Source organism: Talpa occidentalis, unplaced genomic scaffold (assembly GCF_014898055.3).
Source record: "Talpa occidentalis isolate TD23 unplaced genomic scaffold, MPIMG_talOcc4v2.1 talOcc4.13, whole genome shotgun sequence".
In the NCBI taxonomy this organism is placed as follows: Eukaryota; Metazoa; Chordata; class Mammalia; order Eulipotyphla; family Talpidae; genus Talpa; species Talpa occidentalis.
In genome coordinates, this window is record NW_023601322.1 from 79,053,767 (window position 1) to 79,079,314 (window position 25,548).

The 25,548-nt window shown below is 38.4% G+C and overlaps 1 protein-coding gene and 1 long non-coding RNA gene across 4 annotated transcripts in view; one reads left to right on the forward strand and one right to left on the reverse strand.

The window, feature by feature from the left end:
- Positions 1–4,033: 4,033 nt before the first annotated feature.
- GRAMD2B (GRAM domain containing 2B) overlaps positions 4,034–25,548 on the reverse strand; it is a 66,411-nt gene continuing 44,896 nt past the window's right edge. Inside the window, exons 6-14 of the mRNA XM_037509436.2 lie at positions 23,531–23,626; positions 21,411–21,482; positions 21,233–21,313; positions 18,650–18,761; positions 18,052–18,174; positions 16,895–16,982; positions 15,969–16,073; positions 7,444–7,537; positions 4,034–5,281 (exon numbers count right to left, since the gene is read on the reverse strand). Coding sequence (XP_037365333.1) covers positions 5,240–5,281; positions 7,444–7,537; positions 15,969–16,073; positions 16,895–16,982; positions 18,052–18,174; positions 18,650–18,761; positions 21,233–21,313; positions 21,411–21,482; positions 23,531–23,626 — 813 coding nt within the window. The 3' untranslated portion in view covers positions 4,034–5,239. The remainder of the gene's footprint in view (positions 5,282–7,443; positions 7,538–15,968; positions 16,074–16,894; positions 16,983–18,051; positions 18,175–18,649; positions 18,762–21,232; positions 21,314–21,410; positions 21,483–23,530; positions 23,627–25,548) is intronic.
- LOC119243535 (uncharacterized) lies at positions 5,835–24,146 on the forward strand. Of its 3 annotated transcripts, none has more exons than XR_008551488.1 (4): positions 5,835–5,870; positions 18,061–18,197; positions 21,042–21,170; positions 23,600–24,146. It is a non-coding gene; the product is annotated as an uncharacterized LOC119243535 (long non-coding RNA). The 3 variants fall into 3 exon arrangements; XR_005124740.2 differs by having other exon boundaries at positions 5,862–5,897; XR_005124741.2 differs by lacking the exon at positions 5,835–5,870 and adding an exon at positions 15,026–15,172.

A 25,548-nucleotide genomic window follows, 5' to 3' on the forward strand; every position in this document is an offset into this window, starting at 1 on the left:
AGTTCTTGTATCCATGAATAAACATGAATAAATCAATCTTAAATTTTTTAGGAACCTCCATACCATCTTAGATAGTAACTGAACCAATTTATAGTCCCACTAACACTGCATGAGGGTTCCCTTTGCTCCACATCCTTGCCCACAACTGTCACTACTGTTATCTCGGTTTTATTTGCATTCCCCTCATGATTTGTGATGTTAAGCATCTTTTCATGTACCTGTTGACCATCTATATGTTTTCCTCTGGGAAAATGTTTATCAAATACTTTTCTTTTAATCAGATTTTTTAAGCACTAAGTTGTATGAGTTCTTTATATATCTTGATTATGAACTCCATGTCAGATACATGATTTGCAAATATTTTCATTGTATATGCTACATTTTAATTTAGATGATGGTCCTCTTAGCTGGGTAGAAGCTTTTTAATTTGATAATCCTACTTGTTTGTTTGCTTTTGCTGTCAATCTAAAAGATCATCACCAAGACTGATAGCAAGTCACTTACTGTCTGTTTTCTTCTATGATTTTTATGGCTTCATGTCTTCTATTTAAGTCTTTGTTTTGAGTTAGTTTTTGTGTCTGGCATAAGATAGGTCCAGTTTTATTCTTTTGCACATGTGTGCATCCAGTTTCCCAGCACCACTTACTGAAGAGAGTGTTTCCCATAGTATGTTCTTGTCATCTTTACTGTAAATTGATTGACGATATATAAGTGGGTTTATTTCTGGGCTTCTATTTTGTTGCATTGATCTATTTTTTTATGTCATCACCGTACTGTTTTCACTACAATGGCCTCGGAGTCATTTACAATCAGGAAATATGGCACCTCTAGCCTTTTCTGTCTCTCAAGATTGCTTTGGCTATTTGGGATCATCTGTGGTTCCATACAAATTTTAGGATTGTTTGATGTCTATGAAAAATGTCATTGGAGTTTCAACACAGATTGCATTGAATCTATAGATTGCTTTGGCTAAAACCATGAAGTGCTGGAAATTCAATGGTCAAAGATACTTGATTTAATGTCTCTGCATTTTTTTTTAGTCAGGAACTGGTCATATTATTAGCATGGATAGGCTTAATACAACCCAATGAAAAAATATTGTATCACTGAGCTCCTTTGTGAGCAAATTAGATTTGTGATCCCAGTGATAGTATGACTGATATACATAGAATTTTGATTTTTACAAAATGCTTAAAAGCAAAATCACCGGGCCATCCATAATATTGGTGTTGGGCAATAGGAAACATGCATAAACAAGGAAAGTATCACCTGAATTTCACTAATTTTTTGGTCTATCTCCATGAATTTATGAATTAGCATGAGCTGAAGTCAAGGAAAAGGCATCATGAAAAATGTCTGATGGTTTCAAAGAATTAAATAAATGAAAGTTTGAAGTTAAAAATATTTCCTCTTTATGTTAGACTTTTAATTTCTAATCACCAAAAGAGTATACATTTAATCACACATTAAAATATCAAAATGCACAGAAATAGCATTAGTCAGCAATCTCTTAAGTTTTATCCCCCTGATTCTAAATAGATAATACTTGAATTTTAAAGGACAAGGCATATGGTAGACAGTTTTTTTTTAACTATTTATTTTTTATTTATGCATGTAAGAACTGGGGTATAGGCCAGAGGTGCAGGGGGTGAGAGGATTCACCAGAGACAGAGTGGGGAGCAGAACAGGCAGATCTACTAAAATACACTGCTGAGGGGAGCAGCGGGCGAGACAGGAGAGGTCTGCTGTGCCATGTGGGTCTGCTCCCTGGCCAGAGATCGAACTTGTGCTGCAGTGGTTGCGATAGCTTGATAGTGCTGAGACTTTAACCCCTGTGCCACCAGGGAGGCCCATATGGTAGACTTTTGCCATCATTATGGTCACTCAATAATTTGAAACTCCTACGTAAGTTAGAATTTCCTACTTTCGTGTCTTGGTAGTGGAGGCTAATTAGTGTCAGGGGCTTGCTTTCTCGGGCTTCGTTGTAGTTAATATGTACACATATGATGGAGATTTTTAATTTTTTTTAATTTTTAAATTTTTTTAAACAATATTTGCTTCTCTCCACCCCCTCAGGTTGAGTCCCCATAGAATTTCCTTCCCCAAGGTACCCATGCACCATCACCAGAGTCCCCTGTCTCTTTGTTTTGGTTAATGTCTCCTTTGCTGTACAGAAGCTTTTCAGTTTGATGTAACCCCAGGTGTTTATCTTTGCCTTCACTATCACTGCTTTGGGTGATGAGTCTTTAAAGATGTTTGAGATGTATGTCTTGTAGTGTTTTACCTCTATTTTCTTCTATATATTTTATGGTTTCAGGTTTTATGTCTAGTCCTTTTATCCATTTTGAGTTGATTTTTGTGTACGGTGAGAGGGAGTAGTCTAGTTTCTTTTTTTTGCATGTGGAGGTCCAGTTTTCCCAGCACCATTTATTGAACAAACTGTCCATGTTCCATTGCATATTCTTTGCTCCTTTGTCAAAGATTAGTTGTTCATATAAGTATGTCTTTATTTCTGGACTCTCTATTTGGTTCCATTAGTCTGTGTGTCTGTTTTTGTTCTAATACCAAACTGTTTTAATCATTATGGCTTTGTAGTATAGCTTGAAGTTTGAAAGTGTGATACTTCCTTTCTCCCTTGTTTTCATCAGTAGGGCTTTGACTATTTGTGTTTTTTTGTGGTTCCATATGAATTTCATCAGTATTTGTTCTATTTCTTTGAAGAATGTCATTGAGATTTTTATTGGAATAGCACTGAATCTGTACATTGCTTTTGGGAGGATGACCATTTTAATAATGTTAATTCTTCCAGTCCATGAGCAGGGGATGACATGATGGAGATTTTGATTTAGGGCTAGTAACAAAATCGAAACGAACAACATCCCCAAAGAAAAAATGACTAGGTCTAGAAGTGATGAAACTCTGTCTTTTTCAAGAGTCAACTGTAGTGAATATTGGAAAAATCACTAAAAAAGAAGCTTCTGGGGCAAAAATAGTATTGGTGCTATGTGTATAGGGGCAGTTCTGTGATCACCTGCTGACAATTACTTAGTATTTTTTTTTTTTTTTTTTTTTGACAATTACTTAGTATTTTAAGTCAACTTTTTGATTAAAAAAAGGTAGTAGCTTCACATTATTCAAGGTTTGGAGAGTATAGGAAAGATCAATGAGTTTGCGCTTCTGTATGTATGTACACAGACACATATGAGTAAATTTTTCTATAGAAAAACACAGTTTATATAGAAATACACTTTCTAAGAGCCCTTTGTAGTAGTCATGATTTGTAAGATCTTGGATCTGTTGACAAATTGAAATCATACATCTAAGTCAGATATCATGTTGCAGAAATGCTATTGATATAGAAATGTTTACTGTAAAATGAAATTTTAAAGTGGGATACTATGTAGTTTTGTGCTTACCTTTGAATGCAATTTTATCATTCTTTGCCAGTGTAACTCTAAATAGTGACATCATTTAATTACTGTGCTATTGAAATATAGCCTCTAATATTTTGCTGTCATAAAACTCCAAAGAATATTCTTGTATATAAATCTTTGAGATCTCTGACTGACTAGGTCTCTGATTAGTGGTTAAAGATAAATTTCTAGATGGCAGGTTACTAGTTCTGTGAAATTTGAACTTCTAATGTCTCTTCCATCAATTGTAGAGTTTCTTTTGAGGTGGCTGTTCAACTTTTGAATTTCTGGTGGGTTTTCACTATGAAGCATTGGTCAAGCATAAAACTAGAATGTCCAATTTTTAAAAAAAATTAATATGGCACCTATTATCAGTTTACTACTTATCTCACATGGTGGTGTGCTTAAGAGACATTTTCACACATAATCCTCACAATAATACTTTTCAGCCTCATCAGTTAAATGGGGGAAACTAGCCAAATATTTTGAGTTTTGAAAATAATACTTGGGAGGAAAGAAGTATGGGAGAGTTAAAAGTAGTAGAGAAGAGGTAAGATGCAGCTAAAAAGCATATTGTCATAGTAAAAACTTACAAACTGACAAAACACAGGTTTAGCAGGGCATTTTAACCAATGAGTATTTATTAAAAGCCAGAGGTGCACCAGGCACAGTTCTTGTCCAAGAGGCTAACAAATATAAATGATACAACCAATTCACTTATAAGCTTATCTGATTAAACAAAATACATTTCATAGAAATGATTATAAAATGCATTATAGATAGAAACAGAATATCTTTCACACTTACAGATCTTGTGGTACCTAAATAATTAATAAAAACCAGCCAACCCAGATGATAAATAGAAGTTAGCAAACCACCGTTTAATTTTTTTTAGTCAGCAATAGAATAAAACATGTTATTGTCATGATGAAATGGGTTTCAGCATTCAATATAGACGTTCTGCTTCCAAACTAACACAGTCAACATATAATCTTAGAAATTCAGTGTTTTCATCCTGTCAAATCACTGCTACACTTTTTTGGTTTAGAGATTAGTTTTGGTTTTAGAGTAATTTAAATTTAGTACTTCTGACCCATGACTCACAGATTCTTGGCCTGCGATAGGTGAGAATCAGTCCAATCAAGTACTAGCTAGAGGAATATGACAAAACATAAATGGCATAGTTTAGTCTGCATTGCCGGTTATTCTTGTTAATAATGTACTTGAATGAGAAGTTAAGATAGCCATGTGATTTTAAAATGGAACTTAACAGCAGAAGGGAAAAAAAAAAAAGACAGTGTTGGTGTTACTTGAAGCAAGTCTGTCCATTAGAGCCACATATATTGCCTTTTAGAATCATGGCTAATTCTTTCCAGAGCTGTATCAAGTTTGTTGGCACATTACAGATTCTTAACTGAAGGCTTGTTAGAGGGATGTCAAGGAGAAAAAAGGAGGGTGGCAATGACTGAAAAGGCATGGAGTGGAGTGTTTGCCCACCTGGCACCATAGTTGCTGAACCACAGCCATCCAACAGTGTCCACTAGGCTCTTCCTGAGACCTCTAGAGAAGGCTCTGTTTTCTCCAGGCAGCAGCAGTGAAAACTTCCTCAGAGTCAAGGTCAACTTTTATTGCACAGGAACCAAAATTACTCTCCTTTCCCCCATTTTCCTGAGCTGGGTGACCTCCAAGTGCAAACGTGGCTGGGGTTGTGGGTCCACTTGCTCCTCTGGCCAGCAGGGAGCACTCCGCCAAGATGTGTTCTTGGGGAGCACATTCGTTGGGGAGCACAGTCTTCAAAGGGAAGTGCGAGGTAGCAATCTGGTCGGTCAGTCACCATTTTCAAGCAGCTTTTGTAAGTTGTTTTGTATCTTGAAATAATAAAAGAGAAGCACCTGTTACCTAATAGAACGAAGTATATTAAGGGCATATTTGCTATGGCTTATATAATGCTTGAGATTAATCTATTTTGCCTCAGATAAAAGCTATACATGGGTTATATTTAGATGAGGCAAATAAATTCTTTGTAATGTAACAGACTGTTGATGATCCATTTTACAATGAAGAAAGACAGCGCTAAAAAAAGAATGCAACAAAGATGAAAATGTCAATAGAGACAGAGTGAAATCGGATGGAAGAACAAGAATAAAAGTCCCGGTAATGCACCAGGTGTGATCAAAGTGCATTTAGAGACACGAGAAACCTGATTTTTACAGAGCCCTTTCAGGCCATCTGGCAAACACCACATAATGATGATTAACACTCCTATGAAATATTATGTTTCCCAGAACACTGAATTTTAAAGCGACTGTGTCATATCTTTAGATCTCAAGACCACAGTCAGGTGTTGAGCATGACAAATGTGTTCAGTGAGTGTTTGTTGAGCAAATGAACTTGAAAGAATTCAGAGCATGGCATTCTCAACTGCCAATATGGGACCAGTACCACCGGCATACACAGGTTAGGAGAGGAGGAAGGGTCTAACAGGTATGGGCCAGGACTGTGATATGTGTTCATCTCCAGCAAACATGACCACACAGAGGACACTCTGATACATGAACCTGAGGGCCAGAGAGGCTACATCACTATACCAGTTACACAGCAAGTGAATAGCAGGGTAGGGATAAGAACAATGGCCCACTCCATTGTAGGAGTAGAAAGACAGGTATGAAAAAAAGGGCTGATGTCCAAATACAGCTGATTTTGACCTGCAAGCATCCATTCCCATGTGGATTTTGTTCAGTAAATATGCGGTTGGCCCTTAAGCCCCACACAGTTGAGAAAGCAGACAGCTGGATTCTGTGTGTTTCTGGCTCAAATACTACCACTTGTATGTCAGAGTGAACAAAACAGAAATTTACGGTCATTCCATTTGCTAGGTCAGCATGGACATGAAACATTTGTAATCATTTCATTACAAAAAGTGTCTTCAATTCTGAGAAACAGTAACATTAAAGAAAGGAAGATTCTGGTTGAAACCCCATTTTCTTGAGGTTGATTTTGGATTTAGAAAAGAAAAAGTTTCCAACTGTGCCCATAGAGAGAATGACTTAATGGGGAGGATCTGTCAAGCCTTGGTTCAGAAGAGAAATCTGCGAACTCCTTCACTCTTAATCTTTACTGGTTAAAAGCTAAATAACATCAGGTACAGCAAAACGGATAATTTGACTTATTTGTGTTTCACGTTTCTTCTCAAGTAAACATAACCCCGCTTCTAAGGAGTGTTACCAAATACTGAGCATTTATGGTAGCAGTTCTAACTGAACACTTCACTCTAAACCTTTCATTAAGCATTAGTATAACATCAAATTATCAGATTGGAAGGGATGAAAATGTTGAAAGGACAAGCAAGAAAGGTTAATCAGGTTAAACTAAGCTATTTCCTATGTGCCTATCTTCTTGTTCATGTCCGTTTGACTTCTAAGAGTGCCACAAGCCTACGAACAGGTTTCCCCTACGGTCTCCCTGGAGGAAAATGCTTTTAGAGGTAAGGATGCATCAACAAGGCCCAAGAGGCAGTAAAACAGAGGGTGTCTTAGCAGAATTTTGGAGTCTGAAAGACCTTCCAATTCCAGATCTGTCAACTCCCCAGTTGTGCTTCCTTGAGCACGTTAATTTGAAGCTTCGAGTCTTCCTCCTTTAGAGAGGAGCAACGACATCTCTGATAGGGATTAAATGCAATACTTTATGTGGGGTGACATCAGTCTGGGTAGAGTTAGGGCAGTACTCTCTGACTGGGACATAACTTCCAGTGTCCCTCAATGAGCCTGTTGCAGCAGACATCATGCCCTGTGGTGCAGAGAAATATTTCTAACCACAGAGAAAAGTGAAAAGGTAGATCAACAAGAAAAATGAGGTTAAACCCAATTAATTTTCATGGAAAAATACTATTTCACATGTATCATGCGTCCTCTGGCTGGTTTTGGCCATGCAGGTTTCCTGCTGCACACCCGCTGGAGTGTGTAACTCCTGATGTATGGTAGCCGACAGGCACGACACAGTTGGTCCCAAATACAGGAAAGAAATGAGTCACCTTTTCTAATTTCATTATGTTAGCTGTGAGCTCTTGGCAGAGGGCCTCCGCATTTAATTGTACTTGTGACCCCAGGCCGGATGGTGCTGTCTGTCTGTAAGAACAAAGAGAAAAAATTATGGTGGGCAAAAAGAAAGGCGTGAAATGAAGACATTTTAAATTTATTTGAACAGAAAACTAGGTTGTGATAGAAAGGAAGGAACATTTAACTTGTTAACATTAGAAAGGCCCTGCAGTGATCCACAGCTCCAGACTACTTGTTTAGAGGACTGTTTCTTAAAAGCCCAGCTGGAAATCGCTCAAGCTATTTTTGTTTAAGTGGCTGTGCTGTGCAGAGGACTCCAGTGTGAGGTTGCTTAGACCCTTTGTTATTAACCCTTAGTGTCCCCTCTCTTCCCACTACAGTAAGAATGACTGCTCTTCTCAGTCATACACATTTTGTTTCTAGGGGAGAAGGACCCATTTACACAAGAATCTTTAGAATGTTGGAAATTATTTTAATCAAATTTCTCTTGACACTTTATAATTTCTTTTCTGAGACGTGCCATGTCATAGTAATTTGCCTTCATCTGCTGATCTGATGTCATCATTTACCATTTGACTAGATGGCATGGGCTTTGCCTCTGGGGTCTGATATTAGCTAAAACTATAGGAAATTTGGAGATGTATGCACATTCTGTTGGAGAGCTGGTCTAAATTTATTAGTGTTTCATGTCAAGGTTTAGAACCGTGGCCTCTATTTTCTCTATATGTGATGGTTATAATTGTAGCTGTTAAGTTTTTGGAGGGCAATAAATGGCCTATTTTATTTTACATAGGGTCCTATTTTGAGATCTAGGCAGTTGGTAAATTGATGATTATCTAAACACTAAGAAAACAATCAGATGTTATTTACTAATACCGAAGTACTAGTGTGGATTCTTTATCGTTCATCCATTCTGTCAGAATTTTAGATCCCCAAAAGAAAACAATTTCAATCTTTTACTTTCTAGAAGAGAGATTTGAGGCCCAGAGAATGGATTTAACCAGAAGAAATTCTGACAATTTGGCCCCATGTTTGCATTTAAAATGATAGCCCTGTAACAACTGAAGAGCCAGATTATGAGAGCAGGTTTAGTGACCTGGGCAGCATGGATGCATTACCCTGGGGCGGTAAGATATTATGGACCACCCAAGTCCTATAAAAGTACTTTTTAACAGATCTTCTTATCATAGGTGTTCCCTGGCCTCATGTCATTTGTGATCTGTCATTTTTCTTTAGGTGGATTATTTTTCTGATTGTACTTTGTCCTGGGTTGGTTGTAATGATAGGATATTCCACTTGCTTTCTGTTAGTGGAATTTCTCCCACATTATCACCTAGTTTAAATAACAGAATATAGTTTCATTTCCTAATAAAAGCAATCCCTTATGATAGTAAATTAATACTAATCTGCAATAATCCAGAGTCATCTCCAAAATGTTAACATTTTGAACAAGATGGGAGAGAGTAAGGGTAGGGTGGATCTATTTTTTTAAAAAATATTTATGCATACAAGAGCTGGGATGTAGGCCAGAGGTGCAGGGAATGAGAGGATTTACTAGAGACAGAGTGGGGAGCAGAACAGGTGGAGATAACTGAAATACACTACTGAGGGGAGCCACAGGTGAGACAGGAGAGGTCTGCTGCGCCATGTGGGTCAGCTCCCTGGTCAGGGATCGAACTCACACCACAGTGGCTGCTGATAGCTTCACAGTGCTGAGACTTAACCCCCATAAGACCATGTGCACATTTTTCACTAGAAATACAGCAGGCCAGAAAGGAGTTGTGGTATACAAAGTACTGGAAGAAACTTCCAGCAAAGCAACTCTATCCACCAAAGTTATCATTCATAACTGACAGTAAGTATTCCAGAAAAAAATTCACTGCCAATAAACTGGCCTTAAATGTTTTTTTTTTTTTTTTCACATTTTATTTAAATTTTATTTCTTATATTCCCCATACAATTACAACCCCCTTATTTTGACCCCAAGCCCTCCTTTCCTGCCCCCCACCTGCCATAGAGTGTCTCTGGTTCATAGTTGTTTGTTGATTTTGATATTTTCTTTCTTTGTGCTAAAGAGCACTGGTGCTATTTTTTTTCTTTACTGAAGTATAATTGACATACACTCTTAATTTCAGGTATACAACTGATTTCTGACATTTGTATTACAGTGCATACATGTGACTTATTTAGTTCATAAATAAATTCATACCTCTTGTTCCCTTTGCCCTTTCTGACCAACCCCCCCCCCAACCCATGTAGTAACCACCAGTTTGTTTTCTGCATGAGATTTATTTAGTTTAGATTTCCACATGTCAGTGAAATCATGCAGTATTTTTCCTCTCTGTATTTTAGCATTGTTTAAAATACTAAATTGGAGAAATTCTTCAAATACTTTGGATATTTGGAACCTTTTGTGGTTCTATACAATGTTATGGTTCTATTTCTGTGAAAAATGCCAGTGGAATTTTGATAGTGATTGCATTTAATCTGTGGATTGCTTTGGGTAATATATTTTACCACTATACTTTAAACCCATGAGCATTTCTTTGTGTCTTCGATATCTCTCATCAGTGTCTTAGTTTTCAGTGTATACGTCATTTACTTCCGTGGTTAAATTTGTTGGTACTTTATTCTTTTTTTTTTTAAAGATCCATTTATTTATTTATTTATTTATTTCTACAAGCACTGGGTACAGTCAGAAGCGCAGGAGGGCGAGAGAATTCACCAGAGCCAAAGCGGGGAGCAGAGCAGGCAGAAGGACCGAAGTACACTGCTGAGGGGAGCAGCGGGCGGCAGGAGAGGTCTGCGCGCCATGTGGGACCCTCCTCCGGTGGCCAGGGAGCAGCCGGGGATCGAACCGGTGCTGCAGAGGCTGCGGGTAGCTTCGCAACCCAGCGCTCAACCGCTGTGCCACCGGGGAGGCCCTATTTTATTCTTTTTGATGTGATTGTAATGAGGTGGTTTTCTTTCTCATTCTGACATTTTGTTATCAGATATTTTGTTACATTTTGTAAAAATGCAACAAACTTGTATAATTGATTTTATATCCTTCAAGCTTTGTGAAATTAGTTTTTATAATTTTTTGGACTATTTATGGTATGATTTTCTGTCTATAATAAAATCATATCATTTGCAAGTTGTGACAGTTGTAGTTGCTCCTGTCTACTTTGGAGGCCTTAATTTTTTTCCTGTCCATCTGGCTACGACTTCCAATACAATGTTGAATAGGAGTGGGCTCCTCAATCTTTCGTGAAAGGTATTCATCTTTTCATCATGGTGTAATGTTAGCTGTGAGCTTCTCACATATGACCTTTATATGTTGAAAGAGCCCCTCTAAACCCATTTTGTTAACATTTTTCTTTGAATAACATTGCATTGTAACAGGGTTTGTATATATGTGTCATTTAAAATCATGTTACAGTTCATGTTAAGTGAACCATTAAGTTTACCACTAAAAATCCAATTCTATCCTTCACAAGCAATTGGTTCCTTTTACCCTCCCACCCCACCCCCCTTTTTTGGTAAATACTAATTTGGTCTTATAGTCTAAAAGTTTATCTTTAGTTCAGTTGCTTATTTGTTTTCTGAGTGAAATCAGAGCGTTTTTGTCTTATTTTACTAAGCACAATACCCTGAAGGTCCATCCATATTGTTGCAAATGGCAGCATTCCATTTTCCCCCCCTGTAGCGGAGCAGGTATTCCACTGTGTACATATACACACACCTCTCCTCTACCACCTGTTCTTGTTTGTTGACAACAGTCATTTCTAATAGATGTGACGGCGTGAGGTGACACTGGTTCTGATTTGCTCTTACTTGATAGTAAGAGATGATGAATACCTTTTCATGTGCTTGTCGCCTATCTGTTGTCTTTGCTAATATGTCTATTTGGGGCCTCTAGCCATTTTAAAAACAGGTTTTGTTAAGTTTTATGAGTTACATGTTTTGATGAAACCCCTAATTGGATATGATTCGCAACTATCTTCTTCCATTTAGTATGGTGTCTTTTGTTCTGATGATAGCTTCTCTAGTGGTGCAGGAGCATTTCAGTTTGATGGAGTCCCACTTATATTGGCTTTCCTTTTTCTACTCATTAGACTTGAGTCTGCCAAGATTTCTCACCGCTGACATCTAGTAGTGTGTTGCCTTTTTTCCCTTGCATTTTATGGTTTCAGGTTTTATATCTTTAAATCAGTTTGAGTTAATTTCTGTGTATGGTGTGAGACAGTGGCCTAGTTTCACTCTTTTGCATGTGACTGTCGTTTTCCATGCACCATTTATTGAAGAGATTTTCCTTACTCCATTGTATATTAACTTCATCGTATGCACTTGGCTACTTTGTTGAGAATTGGCTGCACATAGATTTGTGACTTTATTCCTGAACTATCAGTTCTGTTTCATTGATCTGTGTGTTTTTATTCCAGTAGCAGGATGTTTTGATTATTACTGTTTTGTAACCAGGGAACTTGACACCACTATTTTTCTTTTTTTCAGGATGTCTTTTGCAATTGAGGATCTTTGTAGTTCCAAATAAACTTCATGATTTTTTTTTTTTCTATTTCTGTGAAGAATGCCACTGGGATTTGAATAGGGATTGCACTGAATCTGTATATTGCTTTAGGTAACAGACATTTTAATAATTCTTCTAATTCATGAGCAAAGTATCCATTTTTCTTGTGTCTTCTATTTCTTTTAATAATGTCTTTTAGTTGTCAGTGTACAGATCTTTTGCCTCTTTGGTTAAAATTATTCCAAAGGATTTAATGTATAGTCATTTGATAGCTATTAATTTTATAGCCTACCACTTTACTCATTTTTTTTTTAAAGATTTATTTATTTATACAAGAACCAGGGTACAGGTCAGATGTGCAGGAGGGTGAGAGAATTCACCAGAGACAGAGCTGGGAACAGAACAGGCAGACTGATGAAATACACTGCTGAGGGGAGCAGTGGGAGAGACAGGAGAGGTCTGCCACACCATGTGGGACCCTTGCTGGCCAGGATCGAACCCATGCTGCAGAGGCTGCGGACAGCTTCACAGCACTGCACTAAACCACCTGCGCCACCAGGAGAGGTCTTTTACTCATTATTTCTAATAGCTTTTTACTGGGGTCTTTGGGATTTTCTATGTATGTCATCTGAAAATAGTGAGTTTTGCTTGTTACTTCCTAATTTGGATACCTTTTATACCCTTTTCTAATTGCTCTGGATAAGACTTCCATCCCTGTATTAACAGTGGTGAGAGGGACACCTGGTTTTGTTCATGATCTTAGAGGAAAAGCTTTTAGCTTTTCACCATTGAGTATGATGTTGGCTGTGCACTTGCCAGTTGAGGCACAAACCTTCTGTACCCATCTTTTGAGATGGGTATAGAAAAATTACAAATGGATGCTGAATCTTGTGAAATGTATTTCTATATCTGTTGAGATAGTCATGTTATTTTGTTTTTCCTGTTGTGATGTATTGTGTTTATGAGGACTTTTGCTTTCTCTCCATCAGGGATATGGGTATGTGATTTTCTTTTTCTTTTTGTGTCCTCTGGTTTTGCTATCAGTTTTGTAAAACTAGATTGTACGTATTCCTTCCTCTTCCAATATTGGAGAAGTTTGAGGATAGGTATTAAATTTTCTTTGAATGTTTGGCAACTTGATGACTAATGACTAATTCAATCTCCTTACTAGGAATGGGCACATTCAATTTTCTTCATGATTCAGTCCTGGAAGATTTTTTTGAGATTTTTCTTTCTAGAGCTATGCCTGTATTGTTATGAACTCTGTTAGAACTGCTTTTGCTGTCTCCCCAGGGACTTTGGTATGCCGAATTTCTATTTTCATTGGTCGCAAGGAATTTTGTATTTTCTTCAATCTCTTCATTGACCCAGTAGTGGGTCAATCTCCACATATAATAGGTGTAGTTCATACCATTGTGATTGAAAAGATGTTTGGTATGATTTTAATCTTAAATTCATTTAGATTGTTTTTATAGATATGATAGATCCTGAGGAATTTTCCATGTGCACTTGAAGAATGTTTTTTTTTTTTTTTAAAGATTTTTATTTACACAAGAACTGGGGAACAGGCCAGACTCACGGGATGGTGAGAGGATTCACCAGAGACAGAGTGGGGAACAGAACAGGCAGACTGACTGAAATACACTGCTGAGGGGAGCAGCGAGCAAGACAGGAGAGGTCTGCTGCACCATGTGGGACCCTCGCTGGCCAGCCAGGATCGCACCAGCACTGCAGAGGCTGCGGACAGCTTTACAGCGCTGCGCTCAACCACCTGCACCACCAGGGGAAGCCCTTGAGGAATGTATTTTTGCATGAAATATTCTTTATATATCAAGTTCATCTACTCTAGTATGTTTATAACCAGTGTTACCTTGTTGATTTTGTTCAGATGATCTGTCTATGTTTGTAAGTAAAGCCTTCTACTTTCACTGTGTTGCTGGTAATTTTCCCTTTATATATTTAGGTGCTTCCACATAGGGTGCATATATATTTATAAATGTTAAATTCTTTCATTGGAATTGTGGATAGTCTTTTATGTGATGTAAGTATGGCTGCATCACCTTTGAAAACATTTATATGGAATGTCTTTCCATCTCTTTCAGTCTTTAGTCTGAGGTGAGTTGCATGCAACATACAATGAGCCTCGCTTTTAAAATCTATTTACCAAAAAAAATAAAAAAAATCTATTTACCCATGTTTTTTGAGTTGGATAATTAGCATAATTATATTTAAGGTAATGACTGATAGTTTGTTATAGCCATCTCGTTTTGGTAGTTCCTGTTTGTGCTCTTCATTGTTACATTATATTTTTTGGATTTTTTTTTTAAAAAGATTTTATTTATACAAGCACTGGGTACAGTCAGAAGCACAGGAGGGTGAGAGAATTCACCAGGGCTAGAGTGGGGAACAGAACAGGCGGACTGACGAAAAACACTGCTGGGGGGAGTGCGCCAGGTGGGACCCTCGCCAGGGGCCGGGGATTGGGGATCGAACCGGCGACACTGCGGAGGCTGCAGGCAGCTTCGAAGCCCAGCACTCAACCCCTGCACCACTGGGGAAACCCACCCTCCCACCCCATTTCTTGAAGGCCCATTTAAAGGTGATGAGCTCCTCTAGCTTTTCTGGAATAGCCACAATTTCGCCTTCAATTCTGAATAATAACCTTGCTGGGATTGAACTGGCACTGCTGAGGCTGCAGGCAGCTTCGAAGCCCAGCACTCAACCCTCTGTGCCACTGGGGAAACCCACCCTCCCACCCATTTCTTGAAGGCCCATTTAAAGGTGATGAGCTCCTCTAGCTTTTCTGGAATAGCCACAATTTCTCCTTCAATTCTGAATAATAATCTTGCTGGGGAAAGTATTTTGGGATTGAAATTTTTCCCTTTTAGTATTTAAATATATTATGCCACTGTTTTCTGTTCTGCAAAATTTCTGAATAAGCAGATAGTCTTATTCCTTTGAATAGGTCTTTTCCCGCCATCCTTATAGGTCCCTTCAGGTTTCTTTAAACATTATTTGTGCTGCTGCATTGCTTTATCTTATGATTTATTTTTTGGTTTTATCTAGTATGCTGTTCAATTTGAAATGTGCTAATTATTTCTAACAGATTTTTTCCCATGTCTTAAGTGTCCATCGATGGATGAATGAATGAAGATATATGTGTGTGCATAATAATCATTTCACAATATATACAGGTAAGGAATTAATATTGTATAACTAAAAGTAATTTAAAGTTATGTGTCAATTATACCTCTTTAAAAAGCTTGTTAAAAGTAAGCTAACAGTCATTTTTTGCATGCCTTCCCTAACTATTCTAAGATCTGAATGTTAAGAGACACATTACACTAATTATTAGCCACACGGATCTTTATAGCATTCAAGAATTTTGTAAATGAATGAGTTATTATAAGGAATGATACATGGGCCTCCTGGTGGCGCAGTGGTTGAGCGCTGGGTTGTGAAGCTGCCCACAGCCTCTGCAGTGCCGGTTCGATCCACGGCTACCGGGCGAAGGTCCCACATGGCGTGCAGACCTCTCCTGCTGCGCCCACTGCTCCCCTCAGCAGTGTGCTTCGTCACTCTGCCTTCTATTCTCCGCTCTGGTGAATTCTCTCACTCTCCCGCGCCTCTGACTGTACCTAGTGCTCGTATAAATAAATAAAAAGATACATGATGAAATATGCTGAGCTGCTTGAAGATAAATTTGTATATTTAATAAATGGGACAAGGTCAAAGGTGTTACAGCAATAGAAATAGAAAATATAGACTTATTTTTTTCCTTGTCACTTGGCAACACTATAGCAATTCAGGAACATGCAGAATCAGGTCATTCATTTCTGGACTGTCCCACCTCTTTATTTCCCATGTATGCACTTATCCTTCAGAGTGAAAACTGCACTGATGTGAGCTAAGGAGGAGGTTGAGCTCAGACCAGACATTATATTTGTCTCAATAACAAGCAAATGACAACACTGGAGGGAACTGTCTTACTCGGTATGATGGGTGTCCACAAAGGAGGTTAGTGACCCCAGCCGGTCCTCCAGAGTATTAATTCTGTATCTCATGTAGAAGGTCGAGATGATTAGTGCACAGACACTGCAAGAGGATATAAAGGGAAATTCTCAATTGGTTACTAGCCAGGACCTGATGTTAACAAAAATAATAAGCTCAGCACCAACGCTATATTCAAGAAAAGATATTTCTTAAAAGAACATGGCCAAGGAGACTTGAAATGGTATTTTTCAACAGGCTGATGCTTGTTATAAAACTTTATAGAGCTAGGCGATTTAAAATTCTTTGGTCCAAATTCCTCAATTTTCAAATAAAGGGCATTATAATGGGATTGCTCAAGGCCATCCAAGTTAGATTACCAAGCCAGGGCACAAGCCACTGTCTCCCCCAGGGCCTGGCCACTGAGTGTCCAGTCTTGTTTCTTGTGACTCACAAATTCTGTTTTATCTGGAAACCGAACCGGGCCATTGGTTGTGGAGAACAGCCTAGAATTGGGTCAGACTATTTTCAAAAAAAACAACTGGTCACAGACTTGAAGCAGAGGAGGAAAGTCAATGCCAGAACTTACAGTAAACGGAATGACAGCCAATGTCATCTATGCCTCCAATTTACCCTCTAACTCATGTCCTCTAAATAAACAGTTCACACAACAATCTGACAACTGATAGTCTCCAGTCAGAACATAGTCCTCTGCTGAATTTGGCACATTTTGCTTTTTCTTTCCTCCCTTCTATTTTTTTTTTTTTTTAAATAAGAAGGGGATGAATATGAAAATGTGACCTAAGCCTAAGAAAAAAAAATACACTGAAGACAAAATTTGTCAAAATCTTGGACACATTAGAGACAACTGAGATTTACAGTGGCTCTGGGAAATGTGAGTAGAACCCATAGATTCATTTACTTACACAACTGCATAGACTATAAGAATATGTTGCAGAGACAGACAGCTCTGAGCCTTGACTTTGTGTAAGATTCCACTGGTTTCTAGCTGACCTGTTGAGTATAAAACAGAGCAACACTTATTTTTTTTACATCACGGTTCATTTGAATTCTGTCCCCACGTGTAGGCCCTGTTCTCCCACAGCACCCGTGACCCATCACCACCGTCCCTTGTGCTCTGCCCGCTCCTACTTTCCCCACGGTATGCCTCAGATATGGCCAGCTGGCAGGTTTTGTCTTTTTCCTGCCCCTGGTTTGTTTTCTCTATATCCCCCATATAAGTGAGAGGAATGAAATATATCTTTGAAAAGAAAGACATTTATCTTTCTCCTTCTGACTTAATTTGCAGAAAGCACCAATTTTAAAATTAGAATACACTTCCTTCATCCAGTAATATCCCTATAGGGGAAGAGGTACTTAAAAGAGACAATCATTCCTACGTATTAGAAATCAGAGAAAACACTAACTGAAAGGTGTAATTTGAAACCAGTAGACATAATTCTTCTAATACATATTCATTCAGAACATATTCATTGAGATCCTTTTCTATGTCAAGCATTGGAGTGAATGGTGAACTATGTTTGCTTTCATACCAATGTGAGAGGTAATTAGGGTACTTAGTAAATAAGAAATAATTCAATAATTAGAATACGCTTCCTTCATCCAGTAATATCCCTATAGGGAAAGAGGTACTTAAAAGAGACAATCATTCCTACGTATTAGAAATCAGAGAAAATACTGAGAGGTGTCATTTGAAACCAGTAGACATAATTCTTCCAATACATTTCATTCAGAACATATTGAGATCCTTTTCTATGTCAAGCATTGGAGCGAATGGTGAACAATATGTTTGCTTTCATACCAATATGAGTGGTAATTAGGGTACTTAGTAAATAAGAAATAATTCAATAATTTGAGTTTGCTAGCAATTTCTATGCTGTAGTCTCAAAGTGTTGAGAATAGTGAAGGGGCCTCTATGAATCTTCTCTTCCTTTGTAGTAAAGCACAGCATTGAGTTTTGTCTACTGAATGGATAAATGAATTAATATAAAACATAAGTGTTCTTTAAAAGTTATAAGCATATGTTCCCTTGCCAACCCATACGAAACAATCTCTTTCTTACCATGTGCAGGGAGACTCTTGCTTTTGCCTTCAGCCACTCTGTTCACATGGGGATCTGCCCGAGGTGGCTTTGCTTCTCCTTTGGAGACATTCAGAACTGTCTGGGAATCGGTCACATGGAAATCTATCAAGTCAAAATGAGGCTGGGTAAGTTTTCCTTCCCCACTGCAATCTCTTACATATTATGGCCAAGAAAATAAGTGGATCTTCTCAAAAGTTGGCTGAATGATTGGAAATCGAAATCCAATGCTCGAGCAAATAATAAAACTGTAAGGACAGTCTGTCCTTACCCTCTGACTCATGGGGACGATTCAGTTATGACAATAATATTGCTGAAATGAGGGGTAAGAAAATAGTGTGTTTCCCTCTTACAGCCACCCCACAACTATGTCTATTTAAGAGACATTTATTAAATGTACAAAAAGGGAAATGGATTTTTACCACACAGGCAGTTTCTTTTCCTAGAACTTTGAAACTACTTTCTCTAGATTTCCTTCATTAGGAAGACAAGGTGACTGCTGGTTTAAGGGATGGGCTAAGATTGTTCCATGAACAAGAATTAATTTAGTCACAATAGAAGAAGGAAAAATTTCTCAGACCTCTAGAGTTCTCGGATTCAGGACTCTGAGAGCCAGAACTGCTGTATTCTTCCATATCTTGCCTTCTTCGTTGAACTATTCCATCTAGATCTGAGAATTCATCGTTGAAATCCTAAAGGGAAATGATGAAATGAAGAGAGGCTCATTTCCCTTTATTAAAACCTGCAGGCCTTTGTAACCCCAGTCCTTTCACTTAGGCCTGATCTATAAACTACGGAAGAGCAGGAAGGAATACCCTATACTACTGGGCTTTTCCCAACAGATCTGACTACCACTTCTCTGGGCAGTTAGAATTCTGTCGCCAACAGTTGTTAGCCTGTTTCAAACAACAAATGTCTAGAAAAAAACTGGAATGCTGATGATTGAAAAATTTCCAGGGTGAGGTCAGAAAAATCTCATTAGTTTTTTGTTGTGAGAAAAAGTGACTGGAGTAGTTACATACATAGCAGAAAAGAACAGACAGAAAGCTCTAAATGCATGTTTGAACATGCAGACAGACACAAAGGTATTCAATTATAATCTGGAAACAGAAAAAGGAAAATGGCTTTAGCAAGTTAGACTCTGAAAGAGAAGTTTTAGCTTTTTTTTTCTTCATTGAATCAAACCAGGGTTGGTCAGTGATACTACATTTAAATTACAGAGAGTTGCTAGAGGACAGAGGGGTAGGTGACAAGTACGAATGTTCTTTTGTAGTCTACTTGTTCTCCCAAAGAACTTTAGAGCTTACGAAACAAGAGGTATCATTAAAATGTCCTGGCAAAGCTACATTTAGGCTGAGCTTTTCACACTTTAGTTAGCTGTCAAATGAAGGAGATTGCTCTCGTCAGTAAATTACCAACCTTCCACCTCACTACCATTTCTTTTGGTCGTTTCAATGTCACAAAAAAAATTTACAGGGAGAGGAAACTTGAAAAACTCAAGTTCCTTTAATTTAATGATGGATGGCCTACATCTATCAGGCAGTAAGCAAAGCTCTTTATAGATATGTTCGTACTTAATATTTGCAGCCTTATCAGGAGCTTGACATTTTACTGAAATAAGAAATAGCAGAGAGAGCCCATCCACTGGCAGAGCTCATGTGGGCTACACCCAGATTTGAAACCAGGTTTGTTGGATTCCAAATCACATGAGTTTAATTCTATTTTGTTCTACTACTCACTACTTTTTTTTTAAAGAGTTTTTAAAAAACAGATAAAAATCATACAACATAAAATTCACCATTTGAAGTGTACAATTCACTAGTTTTGGGGATATTCATAATGTTGTGCAATCATCATGATATTTATATCACCCATAGAAGCAAACCATCTACCCATTAGCAATCATAATTTCCCTACTCCCCTTCCCCCAGCCTTGGGCAAACACTAATCTATGTTCTTCCTTATGGATTTGCCTATTTATACATTTTGTATAAATGGACTCATTTATGGTCTTCACTCAGCATCCTGTTTCCAAAGTTGTTTCTATTTCGGGGGTATTATCAATAATGCACCTATGAACGTCTTGTACAACTTTTTGTGTGGACATGCTTTCCATCCCACTACTAACAGCTCTCCAAAGAGATTTTTAGATGTTGAAACCATGTCTTATACTGCTTTACCAGAAGTATTTCAACATTTCACAATAATCCATTTGGGAATAGTCATTTGATCTATATGGCTCGAACTCTATTGGGCCAACATTATCGGTACTGGAGATCTGTAGTCAACAAAGTCTAAAGGAATTTAAAAAATGTCTACCTTTTGCTTGGGCATTATAACTTTCTTCTTCTACATTTATCTCTTGGTATTTCTTATCTTCTCCATTAAGTTGTAAAGTTTTTATTTTTTTTTTATTTTTATTTTTTTTTTTTATTTTTTAATAGAGGCATGTTTTATTTTATTTTATTTATTTGTTTGTTTGTTTTGTTTATACATGCATTGGGTACAGTCAGAAGCACGGGAGGGTGAGAGAATTCACCAGAGCCAGAGCGGGGAGCAGAGCAGGCAGAAGGACCGAAGGACACTGCTGAGGGGAGCAGCGGGCGGCAGGAGAGGTCTGCGCGCCATGTGGGACCCTCCTCTGGTGGCCGGGGAGCAGCCGGGGATCGAACCGGCGCGGCAGAGGCCGCGGGCAGCTTCGCAACCCAGCGCTCAACCGCTGCGCCACCGGGGAGGCCCTAAGTTGTAAAGTTTTTAAAGACAAGAAATACTTTTGACTTTACCTGATGTCCTTATAGTGTTCACTAGCACAGTGTGTTGATGTAGATGATAGCCAATTTGGGGGATGAATCATACTTCACCCCAGATAGATTTGTGAATCCTTCTAAGAGAACATTGACAAGCAAACATAAGACTTTAAGAATACCCTCAAACTCACCAAGCTGGTTCACTATCACATTTTTCTTTCACAGGACAATTCTTCAGTTATTTGAAAAAAGTTTATGGCCTCCGATGGTCCCGTCTTCTGGACAGAAATGCCCTATTTCTTTACCTTTGTCTGAAATATTATGGCCCCAAGTTTCTCCCACTCCCTGGTCAAGGTGAGTAAAGGGGAGTTGTGGGACAGATTTCCTTTCTTTAGACAGTTACGTAGGCAACTCACCAGAGGCAGCGATGAAGGGCGGTCTGCCCGAAAACTGTTTTCAAGGGGAGACGGATTGGGACTGTTAGCGACACTTGTATTCTGAAATTATCAAAACAAAGTGAAAAGCCAGATCGACTAGAAAACTGTAAGAAATAGAAAAGAGAAAGCAACCAAGACTAAGGGATGTCATACTTACATCTAAGTGTCCACACACAGATTTTATTAGTTTGTAAGTTGAATCTCTGGAGAGTAAGGAGACAAATATGTACTGAAAAATAAGATGGAATAATTAACAGTTACCTCCTGACAAGTAAGTTCAGAGTTCAAAAATTTATCTGTATATATATTTATTATTTTCAAACAATGTAGGCCATTCTCTGGTCTATATTCTCATTCTGCTCACCCACTCCATTTTTATTTATAGAATATTTTCCCAAACTAGCAACCAACCCCCAAAAGCCCACTTTATGTAATAAATGCACAGCAAAATGAAGATTCTAATATCCTGACTTTGGGGTCCCAAACACACACACATAGAAGACCAGGTATAAAAAAAGCTAGCAAACACGAACCTATACCCCTGAAACATATATAGTGTTTGTTGTAAACCAACATTATCTCAAAAAAAATTTTTTTTTTCAGCTAGTGGTATCTGCTAGATCCTCTTTAGGTCCTTTTAAAAGTCTGTCTTTTTTCAAATGTATTTAACAGTTCCCAAGGGTCTACTGTCCCTGCGCTGAACTTGACTCCCATTGAAAACTTCCCAGGGGCTCTAATAGGCCATTTCTTTTTCAAGCTACTTCCAGATTCTTCCTGGCACAAATAGGGAGATTTTCCAGTGGGTACTTATTAAGTTATGGGAAAGTAAAACTAGAGCGAGACAAATAACCTGGAGACAAATCACATGTGGAAAAAGGATTTGCCCGTAAGTGCTGTTAATATAAAAACCTACTCTTTCTCCACTTAGTTAAGCCACAGCGTCTCTTCACTTTCCACAAGCTTGTAATATCACTCTCACTCACCAATGAGATAATTTGATGTAATTTCCAAGGAAGTATTATACCCCAAAATAGGTAACTTTCTAGGCTCTAGCATAAGACCCAGGTGCAAATTTTGGCCCTGACACACAGTGGGTAACATTGAGTAAATTGCATAGCCCCTCTTAGCTTTAGTGTCCTTCACAAATACTGACTCCTCAGGCCTCCTCGGTGTTGCAGGGGTTAAAGTCTCAGCGCTTTCAAGCTATCACCAGCCACTGTGGCATTAGTTTGATCCCTGGCCAGGGAGCTAACCTCACATGGCGCAGCAGACCTCTCCTGTCTCCCCCGCTGCTCCCCTCAGCAGTGTATTTCAGTAGATCTGCCTGTTTTGCTCCCCACTCTGTCTCTGGGGAATCCTCTCACCCACCCCCTGCACCTCTGGTCTACACCCCAATTCTTGTATGCATAAATAAATGAAAATCGTAACAAAGAAAACTAATACTTACTCCTCAGAGTGGAATTGTGTAAAAGAAAATAGTTAGCATGTACCTGGCAAGAAGTGACTACTTGTTTGTCATTAGTATTAAAAAAAAGTTCTCAAATTACATACTAATAAGCTTCCTAGTTTATCTTTCTCCTTATTTCCCTCAACAAGTTAGAAGTATGGTTAGAAATAGAATGTAGCTTTTATGCCTTCATTAAAAAAAAAGTAGGTAAGATATTAAAATAGTAAGTTGAAATGAAAAACAAGTTACCAAAAAGTCCCACTCCCTCTCTTGCCAAGCTGAAATTGACCATGAGCGATGCAATTATTTCTGGGTTTGTATGTCTGGGATAGTCCAACAGATAACAGATCAAGAATTTCTGTATATAAGAGGGGTAACTGAGACAACCTGGAAGTGTTATGTTTTGGGGTGACTTTAGAGTAGTAACAATTGAGGTCATGGGAAGCCAGGTCCCCCCACCCCAGGGATTCCCCAGTGGTGGTGATTTTAATATTAAAGAAACCAATTATATTAGTTTAGCCTGACCTAACAGATGTTAGGGAAAGGTAAGTAGGGAAGGAATTTTAATTTCTTGACCTTGGTCAAGCAAATATAATTGTTATCAGGAAATTCAAAATTGGCAATAATCACATTAGAATAAATCAACCTATGAGGGAAAAGAACACAAATGTTCAAAGGCTATGATTTTAAAAAATAGTCTTCTATTTCTTGGATCACCACAGAAAATGGCATTTTTGCTTCAGGATCTTGGTCCTCAGCAAGAGGCCCCTAAGGTCACAGAGCCCCAAGCTAGACAAAGCAAAGGTGTCTTCGCGTTGTGGGATACTCACCCTCTCTTGGACTGTTGTTATAATCAGGGCATTTGGCACCAACAGGGCTGTTTTGGTTTTCTTTATTAGGGTTACTGAGAACACCGGAATACAGATCTGAAATAGAATGTCTGCGTTAATGCTGCTTCAGGTTTCACAGAACAACACTCCAAGTATTCATGTTTAAGGAAAAATCAAAAATCATAATGAATCTAAGTGAGCAAGCTCTCAGCCTCCATGAAGAAAAGTGAATCTTAAAGAGTGTCGTGGCTGTGCCAGTGAGCGCCTCCAGTGGTGTTTGCAAGACTTGAGGAGAAACCGAGAGCACTGATTTTACTGGAAGGCTTGGTGCCGAAACCTTTTATCTTTAGAGAATAGCATGCAAATGTACACGTTTTAAAGAATGCACGTGGTTGTGGTCATTCACTTTAGGCTCACCTCCACACACCTGATCCTGTCTTCTGCACGTGTGGTGGGGAGTGCTGAGAAGCAGTGGTGCAGTAGAGGCATCACTGGAAACAAATCTGGGCCCTTACTTCTCAATTCACTCCTCTCGCTATTTACATGTCCTATACAACCTTACACGCTGTCCTTTCTAGGCCAGTTCCCTGATTTGTAAAATGGAAAATAAAATAATCCTAACTACCTTCCACGACTGGCCATGGATTTTCTGCTTCAAACGTAAAAACGATAAGAGTTACAGCAGCTATCATTATTAATATCGAGTCACCAGATGAGAATGTCATTTAATTGATAATTTGATAGCTGTTCTAAGAGAAATGCACATCTGTTTAAAAAGGCATATGACTTGCTCCAGGTCATAAATATAATAGGTTCCTTTTCAATGTAATAAAAGAATGTAGCAGAGGCCACAATGAATAGTGGATTTTTCTGATATGTTTGTTATATCCCACCAGCCAGGTTTGGTCTCCACAAAAAAGGATCGCTTCACTTTGATCCCTGCAAAGAGTCCGACACATCCATGGTAAAAGAAAATGACGCTGTGATTTTCACAACTAGTACAAACATTACTGTAATGAACATTTGAACTAAAACCTGACACTCACTTGAACATCTATTTTGTGAAAATGCTTTGTGTATTCTGAAAGCGATTAACAGGTCAGTGAGGAAGAGGAGGTGCTCACGTTAGTACTGCCAGTGTGAAGGAAGGAAAATGAGTTTTTAATTTTGAATATTTAGAGCTGTGAGCTGGAGTTCTACTGCCCTTTAGGATTCCAGCTAGGAAAGCTCTGGAAAAATAGGGGTTAGTCCAAATTAAACATTTTATGAAAACTATTTAGCCAAAGAAGTTGACGCACAAAAATGCTGCAGTGAGGTCATAACTCAGAAGTTGTAAGTTAGGACACCTTTGGAGAAAAAAAATTCCAGATCTACCAAGCTAGATGGTGATGTAAAAATAAGTCTAATATTTCTTCTGAGCGGCAACACAAATGCAGCAGCACAGGACTATCAATTTGGATTATTTTGTAATCTAAAGCATGGAGTACCCTTAAGTTTTCAATCAGTTGCTTCTTTAACATGAAATAACAGTGAGGTAGCCTAACTCACTTTCCAGTTTGAGCCTACGTGGAATGTGATACATTATAATTTACTCACATCTGAAAATACTGACAGGCTGACTAAATGCTCCTGATTAAATTAAGGCTACATTAGTATTTTTTCAGGGCGCTTAGAAAATTCCACTTCTAAGACCGAATTGTTTGGGTTGCCCTTAGTTCACTCTCACTACCATGGTTCTTGTCTTCCCAGCCCCTGTTAATTTTTAACCTCGTGTCTTGGATTAGACAAGCACATCCAAGAGCAATCCCATTATGTCCATGACTTTACGAAACTAGGGTCACTCCTTGCTTAAGGTAGAAGCAGGATTTTGATTTTGAACCCATCACTAGAATCTTATTAGCTTGAAACTAACTAGCAGCTTTGTGAATTTTTCTATCTCTAACAAAGTAATTCTTCATCTGCTAATGTCTTCAACCCCTGCTGCTTTGATCGAAAGTGCTGGCTCCCTCTGCATTCCT